General features: G+C 44.1%; 1 protein-coding gene across 2 annotated transcripts in view; it reads right to left on the reverse strand.

Annotated features, from left to right (window-relative positions):
- Positions 1 to 2,886: 2,886 nt before the first annotated feature.
- Positions 2,887 to 21,028, reverse strand: part of nbas (NBAS subunit of NRZ tethering complex) — a 138,929-nt gene continuing 120,787 nt past the window's right edge. For both annotated transcript variants that reach the window (XM_068577120.1, XM_068577119.1), the window contains 4 exons: positions 20,001 to 20,140; positions 14,421 to 14,568; positions 12,976 to 13,110; positions 2,887 to 4,030 (listed from right to left, as the gene is read on the reverse strand). In XM_068577120.1, the coding sequence (XP_068433221.1) occupies positions 3,755 to 4,030; positions 12,976 to 13,110; positions 14,421 to 14,568; positions 20,001 to 20,140 (699 nt within the window). In that variant the 3' untranslated portion in view covers positions 2,887 to 3,754. The remainder of the gene's footprint in view (positions 4,031 to 12,975; positions 13,111 to 14,420; positions 14,569 to 20,000; positions 20,141 to 21,028) is intronic.

The following is a 21,028-nucleotide window of genomic DNA, read 5'->3' on the forward strand; positions in this document are numbered from 1 at the left end:
AGCAACCAAGAGAGAAACATTTGAAATTCTGACAGCGACAAGATGATCGGCTGAGAGATGTGATGGCAAAAATAGCTTATTAAATTTATATTGTGGTCGTGTTAGCGAGCAGTTGTCTATTTACACATTCACCAGACATTAAATCTCCTTTTTTAGCATTTTGGCAGCTACAGTGCCAGGCTATGAGAGTGGGTAAAGACAGCAAAGATTCAGTCTGGAAATTTAAAACAAGCTAAAAGAATGCTAAAAAGAAAAAATCCCCTCGGCGCTAAAGGGAACTGTAGAGTCAGGGGATAAATCTCTAACAGTTCATCATCTTACAAGACAGTGAGTTGACCCCCAACATCAAACATATTGATCACATTGTGTGGGGCAGCAGTGGGAAAAGAAAACGCATACATTCAGTAAATCAAACTTTTCACATTGAATCTTTTCCCTTTATCTTTGCTGAAGGAATGCTGCGAAAAGGGGTGCAGGTGCTGTGTGGACATGACTGAGAAGCTGTTTGGTCATTCAGGTGTCCAGAGTGGCCTCAGGTTCAAAATGGTGTGCCAAAAAATACCGCGGCGCTCATCTACGTGTTGCTAATTTTCTTCTCTCCCTTTGCCTTTAACATTTTGACAGCTCTCCTCATCACTTTCTCCTTTTCCGTTTATCAAATGCTCTTCTCCCCTCTCCTCCTCCAGAGATTTCAACATATTTCCCCTCTTTTTATTCAGCGAAATGACGCGCACACAGATGTATAATTACTCACCTCAAGGGCAAAATGCTCACTCAGACTTTGAGGCTTAGTGAGCGAGTGAGTGCTCATAGGCAAGACCTGTCAAACGTCATGCCAATAAAGTCCATTGAAAAGTCTTGAACCCACATCTCATCAGTCGGACTCCTGTGTGAGTTTTTTGCCTCTACTTTCGTACTGTGTACACACACACACACACACACTACACTTAACACAATGAATTTCACCCAACCGATTGTAAGTGACCATATATGGTTACTTGAACCATAAAGGGTTGGTTTGAGCTTGAACCTGCACCGATGGATGACCGTTCTGAAGGCGTCAGACTTCCCTCTTCCGCAGTTGTGTGCATGCCCGTCGTATAGTTTTGCTCAGGCATCATCGGAGATGTACCACTTTGTCGCAACGCTAAAAGCCAAAAGGTCGGCGCCTGCTCGCGCTGATTCGATCAACCCTTATGACCGGAGGATTAAACAGTTCGGATTGATTACAACCAGGCTTCGTGTAATCTTGTTAACACGACACAGAGAGTTGATTTCATGCTGGCTGGGACTTACAAAAAACAACTTTTGCTGTCGCTGAAGGGTACAAACAAACCTGGGTCAATTACCATCTGAGACCAATGTCCCTCCTTTTGCAGGGTTGACAGAACCTTTCACGAGAGCGAGCATCCGTATCTGCTCTTTAAGACTGCAAAGCCTTCTTTATAAGTACCAGTGTCTGACGCCGGCTGAGACGAGCACTAAATGGCAGAGCTATGAGTGAAGGCTGTGAAATTGACCCATTCATCTGCACGCTATTATTTCCTCATGATATAATGCGGACGCCCCCTCTCAGCCAGGTCTGCAATAAACCCATCTGATAGGGTTTTTTTTTTTTGTCCGGCTGTATTTTCGTGTGGCTCGTCACTGACACAAGGATTGTCTCATTTTCCTCCACAGGTGGGGGATATTCATTACTTTCTTGTTTGATACATATCCCACCCACCTTCGCCCATCTCCTACATGCCTGAAACACAGCAATATTGCTGTCAGGGTAAATACCTCCAAGCCACAGCCTTGTATTCAATTTCCGGCCTCATATGAGCTACTCTACTCCAGCAGCTGTTTTAAATGTTTCCTGCCAAAGTGAATTACTGTTGAATAGTTCAGGATATGGAAAATACTCTTATTTTGGCGTGCCTAGAAGTATTGCAAATGACAGAGGGGTTAGGCGGGCAAATACCACTGTGCACTTATGGAACAAAAAGATAAGGGGATTGCAAACAAAATGTATTAAGTAGAAACGTAACCACGGGGGAATTAAAGGAAATTAACTTCTATTTAGTCTTTGGATGCGGCGGAAAAGGCAGAGTCTTTATAGAAAAGCCAACGCTGAAATCATTCTGAAGTTTATTCATTAAATTAAGGGATTAAGAACAGCAGGAGAAAGTTAACGAGAAAATAGGGAAACATGATCTGCTTATTACTGCCTGAACAGATTTAAATGGGCCTTGAAGCCACCGATGCCACGATGCCAGACGGTAGCCACCAAGAACATTACCGCTACTTTTCAACAAGCTGCATCTGGATGATCCACAGAAGCACATTGCTGACATTGGTGCAGCATTTAAAATGCTCTGGAAGCTTCTTAAAGACCCTGAAACTTTTCCTCAAGTCAGCTTTTGAACAACGTGGTCACACATGAGCTGATTTATAGTTTAATTTAGGGAAACTTTGGTTGTTCTGGTTTCTAGTCGGCGCGGCTATCTGGCAACTTTGAGCAACGTTTGGAGCTAGTGCCGCTTCCTGTATGGCAACGCTGCATTAGCAGTTAGCATTAGCAGTTGTTGGTCCCTACCCCCTAAGTGCATTTTAGGGTAAGGAAAAATACATTCTGGATGTTTGGATCACATGGTTGTAAGTTTCATGGAAGAATGAAAAAATGCTGCAATCAAAATGTAAATATTTTGGATGCATTCATTGAGAGATGGAACATAAATCTTTATTAAAAACATGCATTAACTAGAAAGAAAATCAAACTGAAACGTTGACTTTAAAAAATATTTCCTTTCACAAATAAAGAAAGAGCACACATCGATTTCAACAATTGCAAAGACTTTTCCCATCAAAATCCAAATAAAACACAATACTCATTCTCATGTCGAGAGATTTTTCTTTATTTTCAGATCCTCAAGGTGTGACAATAAAACCTGCATCGTATAGAGAGAAGCGTGCCATGCTGGGAGCATCCCTGTGTGCATAAACACACATGTCCATGTTTATTCCTCATCATCATCATCATTAGCAATGTGCGATATCGCCGGGGTGCCGGCGCTTGTATATATTTGTACATGCGCAGACACACACGAACACACAGTGCGGGGCGGCTGCGGGGCTAATTTGTTTAGAAGGAATTAATTAGACATTATTAGGAGGAAAAAAAACAATGGAGCGGAGGCAGGGTGTTTAACGGTGGGACGTCAAAGAGGCAAACCTGTCACGGAACAATGGGCTAATATCCACCCACTGCTCCACTGCTACTGCTCAATTACTTTATCACATGATAAGACACACACACACACACACACACAGACACACACACACAAGCAGGAAGTGCCTTTTCTGATCAGCCCCGAGTCATGAAGGAGAGACAGCTGTACTCGTGTGTGTGTGTGCGTTTCTAATTGAGCAGATGTTTCACTTTTAAAAAGGTATCCGTTCTTCATGACAGAGCTTGCAGCTGCTTTTTTTCCCTCGACTTTCCTTCAGCGGATGAGCCCGAATGCGGGACAAAATGCTGAGATCTGATCGCACTTCTATTCTCACGCCAATTTCTTCAGATCTCAATCCAATCTAACTCCACTCACTCTCTCAACACCTTCTTCTTCTTCTTCTTCTTCTTCTTTGGCTTCCCCATATCTGCTTCATCAATGCAGTCAGTGGCTCCCGTCCAAGCTGCCTCCCCGTCGCGCTCTATCCTTCACGCCTTGCTCACTCCCCCTCCTCCTCCTCCTCCTCCTCCTCCCCCTCTCTCTCACAGCCACTTCTTGAGAACGGCCAAGGTAGAGTTGAAGGTGAACTGAGCCCGGTGGGCCCCGCGGTGAGCCAGCAGCAGGGAGCCCGCTTCGGGCCCGTGGCCCGCCGCCAGCAGCTCGGCGGCGGCTTTCTTGACGTCCCAGCCGCCCTCCTGCTGGTGGGACAGCATGTGGGAGCTGAGCGGGGGGTACAGGGCCGAGGAGACGCAGCCCACCAGGAGCCCCGCGTCCAGCAGCAACGAGAGGAGTTCCACGTCGCAGGAGGAAGCCGTCTCCTGGAGGAAAGAGAGAAAAAAAAGGAGAGAGAGAAAGCGTAAACACACATGTGGTAATGGAGTCTAACTAACTTCCCTTTTAAAGTGTGATTGCAGGTTTTTTTGGATGCCGAGAGTAACTGCCACGATAAAAGCAAATACACAACCCAGTCCATCTGCCAGGTAACCAGCTCTCACTCAGCAGACCGACTCAAAACCCCCTCTGGCTGGTGGAACACTGAGCGAGGCTGCTGGAGTTGGAGAGTTACCAGCCGCAGCAGAAACAATGCATTGCAGCGTCCTGCTGCTGCAGCAGTATTACCAGACTGTGTGCCATTACAGTGTTACATGGTTGAAGAAACCTGATGAGGTCAGAGTGTTGGGTCAAATCCTGTGTTGACCCTGTGGCTTCCACTGTGCCTACACACACATACAAACACACACGCACACACACACACACACACACACAACACACAAAACATACACGAAACCCTCTCTTGGCAGCTTTGAGAGGAACACTCTCGGTTACCAAAAACAACTCGGAACGCATGTTCACACAAGGCACAAACAAACCTTTACGTAATGTTTTAATCCCATCTTCCGCCTCTTTCCATCAATGGGATGCATGCAAATTCAAACTGCTGAAATGCCAGTGGGGCTGCTGTGAGTGGTGCACAGGCCAACGAGAAAGCGAGGCTGAGTGCCGGGGTGGAACGGCTCTCTGTGACTCAGCCCATCTCCTCTGCATCCTCTCACCTGTTTGTGTCTCTATTATTAAGCTCGCACTTGCTAAAACTATACACGCTCGCACACAGACACACACACACACACACACACACACACACACAGTCGCACAGACAACAGCGAGTCCCTGTCAGGGTATTTCTGGAGCTGAGGCAGATCAATTATGAATGTGCAGCTCATGTCTTCTCTTCTGTAGTAGAGAAGGGGAGCAGAGAGACGGATGAATTTTCTCCCCCTCACCTCTAAAATATCTCATCTCTGCCGGCCTCGCTCCGTTTCTTTCCTCCTCGAAGGGCAATTCATGTTTAAAAACATAAAACTGTTAAAAAGTTTAAAAAAAAAGAAAAAAAAGGAGGACTTCACCCCGCGGGGTCGGGTATTGGTGAGCCTGAACGTCTCGCGCGAGAGCTGAGCGACGTGCAACTGTCGTCACTGACCATGACACTGTCTGCTCGTGGAAGCACAGAGGGTTGTTTTCATGCATAGAAGTTTTCCTCCGCAGTAATGCGAGCACCTCCGAAAAAGAACATCATCACTTGGCGCCGAAAGTTCATAGCTTCTGTGAAAATATTCTGGATTTAAATACAAGTTCCCGGTTGCGTTGGTTCCGAGGGGGACTGAGGGTTGACATGTAACAGCTACAGAGACACAGGATGTCATGCATGGATAATAACTAAATCTCTCCCTTCCGTTCAGAGATGGGCGGCATGACAAGCTGTGGGAGGGCGGAGGAGACAGACGGAGACCGTTTTGTATGTGGAGACAGAGGTGGACGAGGAGGTCATCCGGTGGTAATGAGAATTAAGGGAAAGAACAGACAAAGGGCGACGGGAAGTGCGGAAAAATGGATGACGGAGAATGCCGGAGAAAGGCAGACATGCACTGAAAGCATCAGATGCATTGACTTTTAAGTGCACCGAGGCCAAGGACAGGCACTTCAAAACAACTTAACACTTCAAACTTTGGATTTCGGAGCCACAACAGAGACCCAGAACAAATGTTCGATTTCTGGAGCTGAACACAACATTTGCCACAAGGATCATTTCAAACGTCACGGCTGAAGGAGCAAAGCAGGATTAGTTTGTTAGAGCTTTTTTTTTTTCTCTTCTCAATAGGTATGATAATATTACCCTCACAAAGTAATAATAATAACTTTATTTATACAGCACCTTTCCCAAAACAACGTTACAAAGTGCTTCAAAGTATTTCTGGGAACACAGAGACACTTGAAGAAAGACGTCAAGACGAGGAACGCAGCGGTGAGATGACGAGACACGGCGACATGGAGAGGTTGAAGCAAAATGTCTGTGAAAAGGTACATTTGGAGCGCACAACCACAGCAAGTAAGGGAGGTTAAATTTGGATCAATCAATCAATCAAACTATTTGTAGAGCACCTTTCATACTGGTGAGTGCAGCTCAAAGTGCTTCGCACAGAAGTGATGAGCCGGAAATAAGACAGAACAAGTGTAGACCGTCAAAAACAACAGGAAAGACTAATTTGTTTACAGGCGGACAGTTAAGGCGGGCCTTCATCTCACAAATAGGGCTAAAACGATTAATGATGAATGAAAAAGTGATTATGAACAGCAAACTATTGTGCAGATGGATTAATCGCTCGAGCGATTAATCAAGGACGAACGTCTCCCGTTTCAATGTGAGTAATTGCCCTTTTACTGCATTTGATATCATTTTGCTTTTGGACTGTTGATCGTGTAAAAACAAGACGCAGCGATTCATCTGGAAAAAAAAATTGTCCGAATCAATCATTTAAAATATGAATAGTTGCAGCCCTGCTTCAAAAAAAGTTTGTTGAATAAGTCTTTTTCACCAACTTATTATAGGGGCAGGGGGAAAAAATCGATACAGCATGGTATCGCGATATTTTGCGTGGCGATAATGTATCGATACACGGAAGCCGAGTATCGATCTTTTATCCAATCAATTATAAACGTTTTGGTCCTCAAATAATAAAATCAATTGCTTTTTCATTTTGCTGCAATATGTTGACAAAGTTATCCTCTGGAGACAATTTGCGGTGGAAAAAAGGGAATAAATCGCAATATGTAATATATCGCAGTATCGTGATATTATCAAATCGGGACTCAAGTATCGTGATAAAAATCAAATCGTGGGACCTCTGGTGATTCCCAGCCCTAATATATATTCACACCTAGTGTGTGTTAGAGAACAAGAACTGTAAGAAAGCATAGCGGCCCACTACTTATAAATATACACACACATTCTGTCTTTTTTACTTGTCCATATGGAAGACAGAAAGCACAGAAAAGCACTCGAGGAGAGGCCTCACACTCTCTCTCTCTCTCTCACACACACACACACACACACACACACACACCTTCCAGGCCATTACAGTTTGACGGTGCAGACGAGAGAGACAGCAGATTTGAGTCTTAGAGTCAGTTGGATTGACAGTGGACCTGGAAATAGATGTGAGGGAGCAGCAGAGAGGGGGAGGGGTCTTTATATCAGAGAGGAGCATATAACTTTATGTCCTTTCTACAGCGTGAACAGGCATTCACTTCTCAGGCGCTGCTGTTCGTCCAGTGTTCACACCTACAGTACAGGCAGGATCATTTCCATCCATACCGACTTGAATCCAAAATCTTCCCTTTCCACCTTTTATATTCTCGACTAACGTCACAATTATTAATCCCGTCGCGACTGAGATATGTAGTTTAGACAATACTGATGATTTCATAACTCATTTATATATGCATCATAAAAGTGGTAGGGATGGGAAATGTAATATTTTTTTTATTGATTAACTTTGACGAATAATGAACATATCAAATTGTCATTCTGCAGACGGAGAGATCAAAACCCCTCTCATATCCAGACATTAAATATGCAGCTTCAGTGCAGCCGGGGGACATTTGGATTATCTTGGCATGTAGACCGAGTCTAGCTAGTCTGATACGGCAAAGGTAACCAAGTGAGTCTCCCTAAACCTCTAAAGCTCACTGATAACATGTATATATCTTATTTCCATAAGGTAAATATCTGTGGCTTCACCAAGAGCCCTGCTAGCCGGTCTTTATGCTAAGCTAAGCTAACCGACTGCTTGCTCTCGCTTCGTAGCTTAAAAACATAAAAACTATTCCTTTCTTACTTAGTTTTACATGATTGGACGATTTTGGTCTCATATAAAGTGTGGAGTACACACTTTATATGTTCTTGCTTTGTAATTTGTTCTTGTTACATTTGCCGCATCATGATTTGAAGCAGCACAAACACAAGTGCAGCAGCCTCCTGGTGGACTGCAGCTAGCGATCCAGTCCACTGTACCTCTGCCTCCACCTCCCTCCTCCTGCGAGGTTTCCCTCCTCGCCCTCCTTTCCTATTTGACTTTTCCACTTCCCCTGGCGCTCTGTCCGGGCCCGGCCTTCACAAACAGTCCACCGCAAACAGCATCTGACTGAGCGGGGAAAACATCCATCATGCCATCCTTTCCTTCTCAAAAGGTCAGCAGCTTAGAGAACATGAAGACCTGTCCCTCGGTATATGTGTTTTTGTGGTTAAGGTGTGTGTGTGTGTCAGGTTAAAAGCCCCCCAAATCCCTTTTAAAGGTTCAAACAACACTTTGTCCCTCTAGCAAAGCGAAAACAAGAGGCATCTCCTGTGCATCGTGTGTGTGTGTGTGTGTGTGTGCGCTCTCACATGCCGCTGGCATGTGCTGTGAGTGAATGAACAAACACTCAGCATGACAAGAGACCTGACACGTCAAACTGTAGCCATAAGATGTCTCGCCCCCCCCTCGCTCTTGTTATTACCGTCTCATTTCCTGCTGTCTTGCCCTGTGAAAGACAGCCGAGGTTGTCTCTCCCGCTTGTCTTCAACGGACGCTAAATATTGACTGAGTGGCCTGGTCAATTTTTAACACCCTTGTTTTCTATTCTTGCTCCGCACGCCTCTCATTTCCTGTATGCGTCTGTCTCCGCCTTCTATCTCCCTGAGCTAAACCCGGCTGAGAGCTTAATTGGAATTACCGTGCACGTACAATGCCTAATACATAATGTATAGGCCTCTCTTTCCTTTATCATTTAAATCATAAAGCATCTTTGGAATGCCAGGCAACACACAACTATCCTCTTTTCTTCTTCTCTCATCCGTTTCGCTCCTTTCTGTAGCCTCCGCTTCCCATTCCTCTGTCATCGCTGTCCCCGGGCTTTAGTGGTGCAACTGAGCGTGCACAAACACACACACACACACACACACACACACACACACACACACACACCAAACGGTCCTTGCTTACAGCGCGACATGATTGAAAGTGACAGAAGAAGAGGCTGTGAAGCCCCAAAAAAAAAGGAAAAAAAGAAAAGTGGGATGTGACGCACATGAGCAAACACAAACACGGGTTGAGCAAACACAGCAAGATTAACAAGTCTAATATGGCACAAAAGCTGTAAACAAGCCCACTTAAACAAGCAATTAGATACATAATCACTAGATCACACACTTACACACACCTTGTTCCTTCACTGGCCAGATGAACAAGATGTGTGATTCTTCGGGCACGGCACTGGTTTCTAAGCTTTCTCCATACGCCAGTGTAAGAGTGTCACACCACAGACACACACATTGGTGGATGGTGTCTTTCTGTCTTCAAGGAAGGAAAACACGACGTGTGAGCTGCGCATGTTAGCATGCCCGGCTAACTAGCTTACTTCCTACAGTGGCCCCATTAGCGTGACTTCCAAGGCTGCGATTAGATTGATTGGATCAGAATGATTAGATTACAATGACAATGTGAAGAAAAGAAAACTTGAAAAGGAAGCAGAATACATCTTTTGTGGGGAAAAATGACACCACAGCCACAGCTGTCAAATCTGCCGGCAACATAAATCCTTTTCAGAGGGAGGAATTGATGGGCACCCGCGAGAGAAGAGGAGAAGCCTGCTTCTGTCATCCTCCCTCCAAGAGCAGGGAGCATAATTCTGGGCGGTTAATTTGCCATTGCTTTCATATTAAACTACATCTGTGCCGTGCCGGAGGTGAAAGCCTGACACGCGTAGCAACAGTAACTTAGGAAGGAGGGTGGGGGAGGGGCTTAATGACTGAATAGTTGATCAAGTAAAGTTCAATCTGATGAAGAAAGAGAAAGAGCGAGTTGAAGAGCCAAAGACAAAAAGAAGGCGAGGAGACACGAGGACTGCGACAAGATTTTGTTGCAAACTTTGGTGTTGACTGCCGCTTTGTGTGTGTGCATGTGTTTGTACATATGCAGGTGTTATGTATGCTGTACGTGTTGCACCGACAGCTCATTCATATTAGCAGGACAGCTCTTATCAGCCCCTTATCTCTGTCTTCCATTAGTGAGCCTGCTGTTCACCTCTGCTCCTCCACGGTCCATACATCTTCACCAGGACGAGGAGAGTGGAAGAGGAAGCAGAGGAAAGGAGGAAATAAGGGGGGAGTTGGAGGGAGAAAGCGCCAGCAGAGAGGCCACATGTGCTTCAGCTCCCAGTGAAAAGAAATAAAAGCCTGCATGCGTGCACGGTATTTTCCTGCATCACTGAGAATACTTCTTTATTACCTGCTCTCTCTACTACCTTCTTTGTCTCCCTTTCATAGACTCTACTCCCACTCGTTTCTTTCCACACCCCCTCCTCCTGTGCGCCTCTGCCCAACTGTGGTCTCCTCCGCAGCGACGCCAGAACAGTGAATGTGAAGCAAAAATAAAGGACTTTTTCCTTATTTTACTGTGTCAAGTGTTTTTCTGTAACACCATTTTAATTAAAAATTAATCTTGCGAATTAATCATTTATTTTGTGTGATCCAGGGCCATCTCTCTTATGGCAGGAAAAAGAAACAAAAAACTGTTGATACTGGAGCAAAACAATGTGCACTGTAATCTATGACATCAGATACAGAGCAGAGTGCCAGGGAACACACAACGGATGGGGAAGTGCCGGAGATAAGACCTGTCAATCACTCAGAGTGGCGTGTCATCTTCATGTATTTAATTAGCAGCACTGTGTTTAGAAGTTTGCGGTTGATAAATATATGATGCGTTGTGGCCAAAGCCAGCCCCCAGGCTTCATAACGTAGACATGAAGGTTAATAAAACACATGGTTTGCTGTGATAAATGTGTTTTTCCTCGCGTGCAGGACTGGAACTATGTGACAAAAGAAAAGAAACGCCTAAAGTCATTTAATAATAACAAATGCCAATTAATAGTTAAGCTTCCACGGGGCTCTCACCTGAATGTCTGATCGACTGAACTAAAATGAAATCATTTTGGGATCCCTCGGTGAGACCCACTGATCTGCTTATTGGCTGAATAGTCCGGCAATTTGTGTGTAAACGGTGTTCCTTGTGTAGACTTGAATTTGGTCATGATGGTGAAAAAGGTGTCAGCAGAGAGAAACACACAACGGTTTAGAAAAGGAGCAGTGAACTATTCCATCACGTTAAAGAGCCGGTGCCATTCGGTTCGATGTGATTTATTTTTAAGTCCAATAAAGTTTTGGGGCGCGCTGGACTAAGTATAAGTATTATAATTCATGCAAACACACATTCCTGTTTATGTTGCATTGCACAAATAATTGCTGACTGATCAAATTCCAAATTTGTGAAATCCTGTATCAGAGTGTTATAAACTCAGTGTTTTGCAGTCTCATAAGTCTTAAAACAAACTGGATTTGCTATTCAAAATGGACTTCCTGGATCATTTTTCATGTCTAATGAAAAACGATCAGCAGATACGATTGTACCTGAAGCAACGTGACCTCGCCGACCCCAGCCTCCTCTTGATTTAAAGTGGGACTTTTTGGCAAACAGAATCCATATCGGTGGAGAGAAGGTTGGATAGCAGCCTCCCTAAATACAAATTCCACCCTTCAATTTGATATCCTGAACCTAATTTGGCTCAACAGACCCTTAAAAAAAACAGAAACACTGTACTAGAAAACTAAATAGCAAACAGACAATCGCACAAACACACACACACACACACACACCCAGGCAGACAAACACACACCCACATGCATGCTGCTCCACAGTGAGCTGCAAGCCAACACATTATCAGATGCATTAGATGTTAGACAATTTCTCTCTGTCTCCGTTGATGTTATCTTCAGATGAACACTGCTCTGCGCTTCTCTGAACATGGCCCTGTTCGCTCAGCTCTTACAGGGCAGAGGCAAGATTATTTTTCAAAGCAGCACATTACCTGTCTCACCGCCCTCTTTCTGTCGTCCCTACTAACCCCCCCCTACCCTCCCTTACCTCTCACTCAGGCGGTGCACCCAGCTCCGTCCCTTCTACCTCAATCTCGGTCTTTCTTGCTTTACATGTTCATACATTTGCTCCGTCTTTGCAATTTCCCTTTTCATCTCAGTCCTCGCTCCGAACGCCCGTTCCCCCTCTATCTGATTTCCTCTTTCCACATCTAAATCACACCATCTTTTCTCCTTCCAACTTTAACACCCCGCCTCCTTCAGCCTCCATGGGATAAAAGCAGCACATGTTGCTCAGGTGTGATATAGGCGCTTGAACGTTTCATTTAATAGCAGCTCTGTCACTTAATAGAGTGGCTTTCTCTTATCCGATGGAGGAACAAAGAGAGGGTCTACTGGGTCTGCGAGGCTTACTTTGTGACGATTGCTTATCTGATGGGGGAAACAGTGGAGGCCTGCCCACACAGTCTTAAACTATTACTCTCGTATCCGTGGCTTCCCAGAACTGGAGGACAGTTAGCAAGAGAATGAGCACTGGCTGATGTGAATGTTGAGAATATGTTGGAGAACTTCATTTGTATCTTTCGACATTTTTATCAGTTCTTTCTTGCCCGTATTTCTTTTTGTAGTCTATCTTTCCTATTCTGTCTCATTCATTTAGTTAATGTACAACCAACATTGTTATATTAGAGCTTTTATTACACAGGGTCGTGCCACTGAGGGTTGCGACCATCATTCATCGTTTAAGTCATTTATCAAGAAAAAAAAAGCCAAACTGTTTCAAGTTAAAACCACTCAAATGTGAAGATTTGCTGCTATTTGCTGTTTCATGGCTGTTGGTTGGACATTCCCTTGACCACCGCAGAGTTGCGAAGTAAACTTTTCACAATTAATAACTGATAATCCCCCCTAAAAATGTCTGCAATGTTTACATTCAAACTGTGGTCCGTGCAGTGGACTCGGCTTTGTCTGCGTTCGACTCTGGACCATGCAGACTATTACAATGACACTTACTGCGCTCATGCTGTTGATCTGATCCAGAGTCAGCTGCAGCAGTTGCTCGTCGCCGCTCTCAGTCATCAGCTTGAGTGCAGGCAGCTGGAGGCTGTGCTGGTCCTGGAGCAGCAGGGTAGCGACATGTCTGATACACTGCAGAGGAAGAGAGAGGGGCGAATGTGTTGATGAACGGATGAATGGAGGCGGGGCAAACGTGTGATGAAAACATTTTTTTTAAAACGAGCGAAATGGACCAAAAGAGGAGAGCAGGAAACAGAGGAAAGAGAGTAGGCGAGGGACAGTAAAGGTTAATTGATGTGCATATACTATACAGACATGCAGGCACATAATACTTTTTTGAAAAGGTCCACACACAGAAAGACAGATACACACAAGACACACAGTCCTATCCAGCAATATATGGATATCACAATGCAATCTGACTTCCCCATGCTCTGGCGGTTTCATTCCAGCAGACTCAAATTAAAGCTGTTCAGAACAGAGTAAAAGGCCTCTTTCTACACCTCCCACCCCTCTTCCCACACCAATATTAGACAGCCAGGCAGACACTAGCCTATTCACGCTGAATAGCATTAACACTGAACTAATATCACAGTCAGCCGGAACTAGACGTACAGAATGGCATTAGGCTTACCGCACCTCTGTGGCGCTCAGTCGGGCGTGAATAGCATTAGGGCCGAGTGCCTGTTGTACATTGCAGAAAGCACTGCGCTGATGCTAACATGTTGCTGTGGCTAACATGCTTAATAGCTTCCAGCGTCTGTCTTAAGATATGGGGGGAAAAGGTGGCACTGCAGTGAGATATTTATCATAATGGTTATTGAAGGAGGAATTGAAAACGGGTTAAATCCGGATTTTTTTTCCTTTGGTTAAAACATATTTTTTTTTGCTCACTCTCCTCTCTGTATTTGAAGTGCTAATCTTTAAGAGTTTAATTTAAATGCATTTGTAGTATTATGAGCTTTATGTCTGTGGCAACGTACCCAGGCGGAAAAAAAAAAAAAATCAAAGGTGGTGCTTTGCTCTTCAAAAGGGTGTTTCAACACTCTGTCAGATGTCTCCCTATTGACCCAAGACCACACAGTACCACCTTCGGAGTACCGAATAATTACAAAGATACAATCTCATGTCTAACCTCAGAAAGGTGGTCTATACTCGGAGAGGCTCAAGAGAATGTTTTTACTCAAAATGGCCACCTAACTTTTCTTTTTTTTAATCTTTTTGTTTCTCTTCACAATATGAGTCATGGAGATATTTCTTACTTTTGGATACTGTATTTGTACCTTTGTCTCCAGTCATGAAAATACATAAGAAAAAGAAAAGAAGTAACTTCTGGAAAGGAAGATCCTAAACACACCAGAAATGTCCGCTTATCGCCATTGGTGTCCATTGATTGAAAAGCAGTAAAGAGAGTATTATCCGTGAGGTGTTTAGGCGTTTACCTGCGCGGGGAGCTTGTGTTTGGTAGTGTAGATGGATCGCACCATGGTGACAACCTGCTGACCAAGGTCTGATCGGACCTCTGGCGCCTGGCAGCGGGTCAGCAGGGCCGACGTCAGCACCACCCAGGGGTTACGCTCCGTCTCGGCCCTGGAAACAGACATCAGGACAGATCTGTGAATGAGATGTGTGTCTGCGCGTAGTCTCCTGCTGAGCCGAGGTGAACGTACACGAGAGGAACATGGACCGGCGAATACATTCGCTGCATTAGTGAGCGTGTTCAGGACAACAGGAAAATATAATACAGGATAAAAGAGCCTGTACAACTCCTGTAATGGCATTCATCCAATACTCTGCAGTCCTCCGTCACCAGATGGTAGTCCTGTGAGACAATCACTTGGTCACAGCAGCAGACTACGGAGTGCCATTATGAATAATATAAATACAGCAGCCACATAAGAATAACAGCATTAAATCACAGGCTGACACGAGTTCAGTCGGAAATATCAAGAGGTTTGCAGACGATCTAATGAATTCTGACGTTGACGTGTAAGCGAGGAGGAAAGATGTTTGACCACTTTACTGCTGCAGTTAATATTAAACGCCTACACGCTGCATTTTCTCTCTTTCTTGCTCTCTCTGTGAACACCAGTGGGACCAGCTGCCAGCACTGACAGGCGTCACTTTGTTGATACGCTCCTTTATGAGGTCTTCAAGACCTTTGCTAATTCCTCCAGAGTAACCGCTTAGCTCCCACCAAGGCCAGCAAATGCCAACGACACCACGGCAATACGACCTTCATGGATCTTTATTAATATCAGTCATGGGACGGTGGGGGAAAAAAAAAAAAAAAAAAACACCTGTGGGAACCGCAGAACGACTCATTATCTGTTAATTAGATCTCGGTTGACGGATGGATCCTGTTGAAATAATTAATTCTATTAATATTATCATTAGCGTGGCCTGGAGTCAATGCTTTATTCGAGTCCCCGTAACTGCTCACTAACATGAGTGGTTATGGATGCTGTAGTTGTTAAAAAAAGGATGAATAACCATCAATCAATCAGTCGATCTATCTATCTATCTATCTATCTATCTATCTATCTATCTATCTATCTATCTATCTATCTATCTATCTATCTATCTATGCATTAGTCTACCTACCTACCTACCCACCCACCTACACAAAGAGAGAGGCCAATGTGTAAAAACAGGAGCCTGAACTGGTTTAAACGACGCCAAGTCCCTTCAGGCTATTACAATCTGAGTGTGAGATTTGGTTTAACCCGGTGCCTCATTGGACGAGCTCCACGGGAACCCCAGGAAGTCCCTGTGAGACATCACCGAGACAATATACATGAGCGCGCATGTTCATTGAAGAAACGAAGCAACACGCGGCAAACGCTCTGAAGCGACCCTGAGTAAGAGGCTATTGTCTGAGAAAAGATAGGTCACAATGTCTTTCTATGACCTTGTTTGTTTTGAGTTGAACTGTACTGTTATTGCATACGCTGCGGACCGCCGGGGCCCGTTCAGTGCTGTGAATCATAATTGTTGTGCTGCTACTGTAACCGTGTTGACCCCCACTCGCCACCCCTGAGCTTCTGTGCGTTTAAACCTCAAGTGAGGTTGGCAGACTATTTCATCACTTTACCCATCACCTGTCACTTTCAACAATCATAACCTCATTCCGTGCACTTGACTTTACCTTTACTCTTATTATTGTTATTATTATTGATCGCTACCTTTATTTCTTATTTTTTAATTGCATCGCTAATTATTTACTGCACCTTACTTATTTACTTACTTTGTACTTACTTATTACTTGTTTATCTAAATTTTATACTTTCTCTTGTATAGTTAAATGTTCTCTGTTGTTGCTGCTGTTGTTTATTGTTGTTGTTGTTTGTTGTTGTTGTTGTTGTATTGTACCTTCCGACCAGGACAAATTCCTTGTGACAATAAAAAGTTTCTGATTCTGATTGTGATCTGATTCTGGTTAAATGATCAGTTCACCGGTCAGTCTACTGAGTGATAAAGTTGTAGTTACTGTACTTTACTGCTGCGGTGAGGAGCTACAGTGCCTTGAGCGTTTTTCTTTTCTCACACACACACCAACACACACACGGCGTTACGCTCGCATCTGTCTGTATCTATTTATCTATCTTTCTTTCAATCTATGTTGCTATCTATATTTCGATCCATCCATCCAAATGCAAAGCCAAGGCCTCATTATATCTGTATCAGGTCTTTAACCTGAGTTAGAATAGCTTTATTACTCAACTACAAGAGACAAGCAGCAGAGCACCACTAAAAAAGAGGATATATGATCCCAGAGGTAAAAAAAAAAAAAAAAAAAAAATGGTGCCGAAAGTTATATGTATGTGATTAACACGACAAGCAGTAACATTAAATATCCACCAGTCCGGAAAAGGAGCTGATTGGAGATGAGAGGATGAATCTGATATGAACAAGGGCTTTGTTTCACTCCGGGTGTTTTCACACGATAAAGGGTAGATGGGAACATGCTGATAAACCCTTCGCCATATGATGAGAAATTAATAGAAACTATCAAAAAAAAAAGCAAAGCGCTTGAACTCTGATGTGAGATTAGGCGGCTGAAGGGTGTCTTAAGAAAGCTTGTTAGAGAAATAAGACCTTGTGATGTGTGTGTGCCCGTGTATATCTGCAAAAGGAGATATGGTGTGTGTGATAAAAAAAAAAGGCTTTGAAACGAGACAGAGATAGAGGGGAGGACAGCAGGGCTTCTACGTTTGACCGTAAGTATCAAAGGCAGCTCTCCATCCAGCTACCGGGGGTGTCTTGTCAAGCTGCTTCACCTTCGGATGATGCGGCCATGGGAGCAAACACTTGGCACACGGCTGCTTCCTGCGACTATGCGACTATGAGCGTCTGTGTGCTCGCCAAATCTGCCACGGGGTGCAGAGTGTGAGTCACGGCCAGCCCCCATTCGTGCTTTGAATCATGACTCAGTTTATGCGGACAGACAAAAAGGATAAGCTTTTTTTTTCCCAGACGCGACCCAATATAGCTCCCGAAAAGCGCCTCTTGTCGTCTTATTGAAACTATTTTCCGCTCTACAGACACACGCGGTAAACACACTTCCACCCCAATCAGGATTAAATGCGGAGTCAGGCCAATTATTAAGGTTAACCATGAGTCTCGCACCCCCTCAAGTCCGAACGGAACATTTGAAGGTTAAGTTATTTGGAGGTTTGTGTCCCAAATTATGACTGCGGTGATGCAGCAGCCATGACACATGAAATGCACGCTAAACACAGATCAGTGCGACGTTTCAGGCTCCTGAGCTTCAAAGAGGCACGTTACATTGTATGCCGGTTGCAGCAAATTAACTCAAGCGGTTTAAATGAGGCAGACTAAAGCGACAAGCCAAAACAGAATCTACAATCGGAAAGCTGACTTTGTGCTCGGCATTGTGTTCGCATTTAAATTCAAAATCGCAGTACAACAGCTCAGTCCACAGCTGAAAGAAGTGATTGTAGCTGACTGTCCCGGCAGCGACGGTTTAACTACAGCCGTTCTGCACTCGCAAAGTCAGTGAAATCTGTGGGTGAACTTGAAGCAGCTGCGTCGTCCAGAACCTAATCCCATCTCTCCTACTGGTTCCCAGTTGAGAAGACTCTGGCTTTCCACGAACGCAGTCACAACTCTGCGGTCCATAATCAATGCGCTGAGGATTTAAAAAAAGCATTTTTCACACTTGCTCCGGGTTCTTTTTTTGATATGGTGTGTTACACGGCTGCAACTAAAAAACGTCTCCTTTTCAGTAAATTGGAGTTGCAATGATTAATCGAGAAATCATCAACTATTTAAGTAATCACCAAAGACTTTGATAACAGTGGTCTGGTTTATGTATGCCTCTATTTAGACAGTAGTTTGACTTATAAAATCCAGCCTATGACAGTTAACTGAATATTTTTGAGCTTTAAACAAATCTAGTCACACGAGGACGTTCTCTCTGGCTTTGGGAAACCCTCAGACTTTTCACCATTCTCTCTCTGATTTTGTCAGCCAAACTACAAATTAATTATTCAAGACAACATACAATAGATTAAGAGACAATACAAAATAATTGGGGAAAGCACGTGCGAACACAAAGAGCGTTTGCCAACTGCTTCTGTGCCGTTACGCTCGAAAAGTCGTCTTAACTCTCCTTTGCTTTTACTCAAACAGCAAAGTCTCAGGTTACTTTTGATCCATTATTGATCGTAATTGCCAGACTTTGGTTCTATTTGCTCCAGAGGAACCTGGAACCTCTTGAAAGTCGGTCTCTGGAGCTTTCCCGACTCAACATCACAAGCGGCTTTGGAAGTCACCGCATGAACGTGAGTCCCCCTTAACGGACAAAAAAACAGTTAATTTTGAGTTGAAAGAGAAAGTATCCTACAGGCGTGTTGTGCTGGCCTTTAAACCAACACATCAGAAATGAACGCATGTAAATCTTGTTCATCACAAAACCGACAAAGTCGGTTACACACACACACACACACACACACACACACACCTATAAACAGCTTTGTGAGTTTCTAACAACTACTGGAGAAGAACTCTACTTTAAATTGCTGATCGAAACTGTTTGAAACACAGTCTGCTCCGATTGAGCTGGAGGAAATAAACTCCCGACAGCATAGCCCTGTATCGTCTCGGCGGGCCTCAGAGCACCACTCGCTTTTAATCAAGAACAATGGAGAGGGAGAAGAGCAATCACATCATTAGGCACTTATCGAAAATACAGCCACCACTGGCTGAGGCTCATGAGATGCCAGCTGATGCAAGAAGCCCAGAGCCTGAAGCTTTCCGACGACGCCTCTTTCCATTTCCAACTGGACTCTGTGCAACACGTAGACCTGAGCGATTAGAGGCAGTATTCTGCATTCATGCTCTCGGGCGAATGAAAACACACTGCGCAGATGTCGGCCATTATTATGTCAATGTCTTGACATAATGATTTTGTTCACAAACTCTGTTCAAAGAGACCGTTAAGAAACAAAACGCTCTCACTGAGCAACTGGTGAAAAAGCTCTCATTTTACATTCGACCTTAAGAACTGAAGATGCTGAGAGGGCACGAATGCATCGAGAGAGGATGTTAAAAGAGAGAGAACTATGTGAGGTGAGTAAGGTTTTCTTTAATTCTGTATGTAAGAATGATATAGCTACTCGTGAACCGTATACATGGGAATAACTGTACTGGAGGTCATTACAGGAATAATTTTGACATTTAGATGAGTTAAAGGGGAAAAGATCAATACCACTCTTCTCCATTGGTTAAACATAAGGCTACAGCCTTAGCGTAGTATTCGGCTGAAAAAATAAGACTCAACCCTCTTAAGCAACTAGTCATTTTAGTTGTTTTGTACAGATTAGACCTTTGGACAGACCGGATTAAATGTTTGCCTTTGTTTTGAGTCTAAATGCTAAACTAAGCTAAGCTAAATAGCCTCCAGCAGTAGCAATCTATTTCTATTGACTGTCAAAATGTCAAACTATTGCTTTGACCAAAGGGCAATGCAAGAAAAAAGATCAAATAAATTGTCTTACACTTCCTCTTTCATCATTGGAGGCCAAGCCTGGAGGAGGAGCGAGAGCAGCTGAAAGTCCTCCCACTTTTGTGCAGCTTCCAGCAGCTCCAAGAAGAGGGTGTATCTTTTCTCCTCATTCTCCACATCTTCTATTTGAACCTGAGGGGAGGAAAGGTGGAGAAAAAAGGACGGGCGGTGAGTAAGGCCAAAAAGCACAGGAGCTCCTGTTTATAACATAACACCAGTTCAGTGAGCGCAAAGCACAAATTAGGTAAATGAGGAGTGTTGAGTAACCAGAGAAACCATCTGTTTCTTTCACATTCTGCTACACGTGCAATGGTGTGGATAAATATGTTGATAGATGGCAGCATCAAGTGGATTTCGGTGATTTATTATCTTGGACACTTCCACGAGACTCCATCCAAAACAAGCGCAACAGAAACAGGAGAGCGGCTTTCATTGATTTCAAATGAAGCTCTCGATGGGGATGGCAAAACTTGACAACCTAATGATAGCAGGAGAGTTTGTGGGAAAGGCATGCTGCCAAAAGCGGGGCCTAAATGAACTGCGCAAATCACGAACCCTCAATCTAGACGAGCATCAAAGCAGACTTCAAACAAGGCGCCGAGAGGAAGGAACGAGGCTTTATGCGTAATGGCACGTTTCACTGTTCGTTTGGAAAAAAAAAGAAAATGAGTGGCCAAACGTATTCTATAGCATGATGAGAAAAGAGAGCGATCGAGAAGGAGAGTGGAAGTGTGAAAAGGAATGAGGGAGGGTTAATGTGGAAAAAATGAAAAGGGGAGGAGGCGGAGGGAAAGTAATTAATTTTCTTCTCAAAGGTTGGCTTCTAGTGTGATTTAACAGTTCAGAGAGCGGCTGATTTCTGAGGGGAAAACTACAACCTGCCAAAGCGTGGCTGCTGCAAAGACAGGCTCCGTCACACACATACACACATACGCGCACACACACACACACTTACACACCCCGACACAACACATACATCACTTGCAGCCAGACTCATAAAACATAGTTTCAGCCTCAGTG

Source organism: Clinocottus analis, unplaced genomic scaffold, assembly GCF_023055335.1.
Source record: "Clinocottus analis isolate CAN_PGR_092001 unplaced genomic scaffold, fCliAna1.0.p SCAF_15, whole genome shotgun sequence".
NCBI classification, from domain to species: domain Eukaryota; kingdom Metazoa; phylum Chordata; class Actinopteri; order Perciformes; family Cottidae; genus Clinocottus; species Clinocottus analis.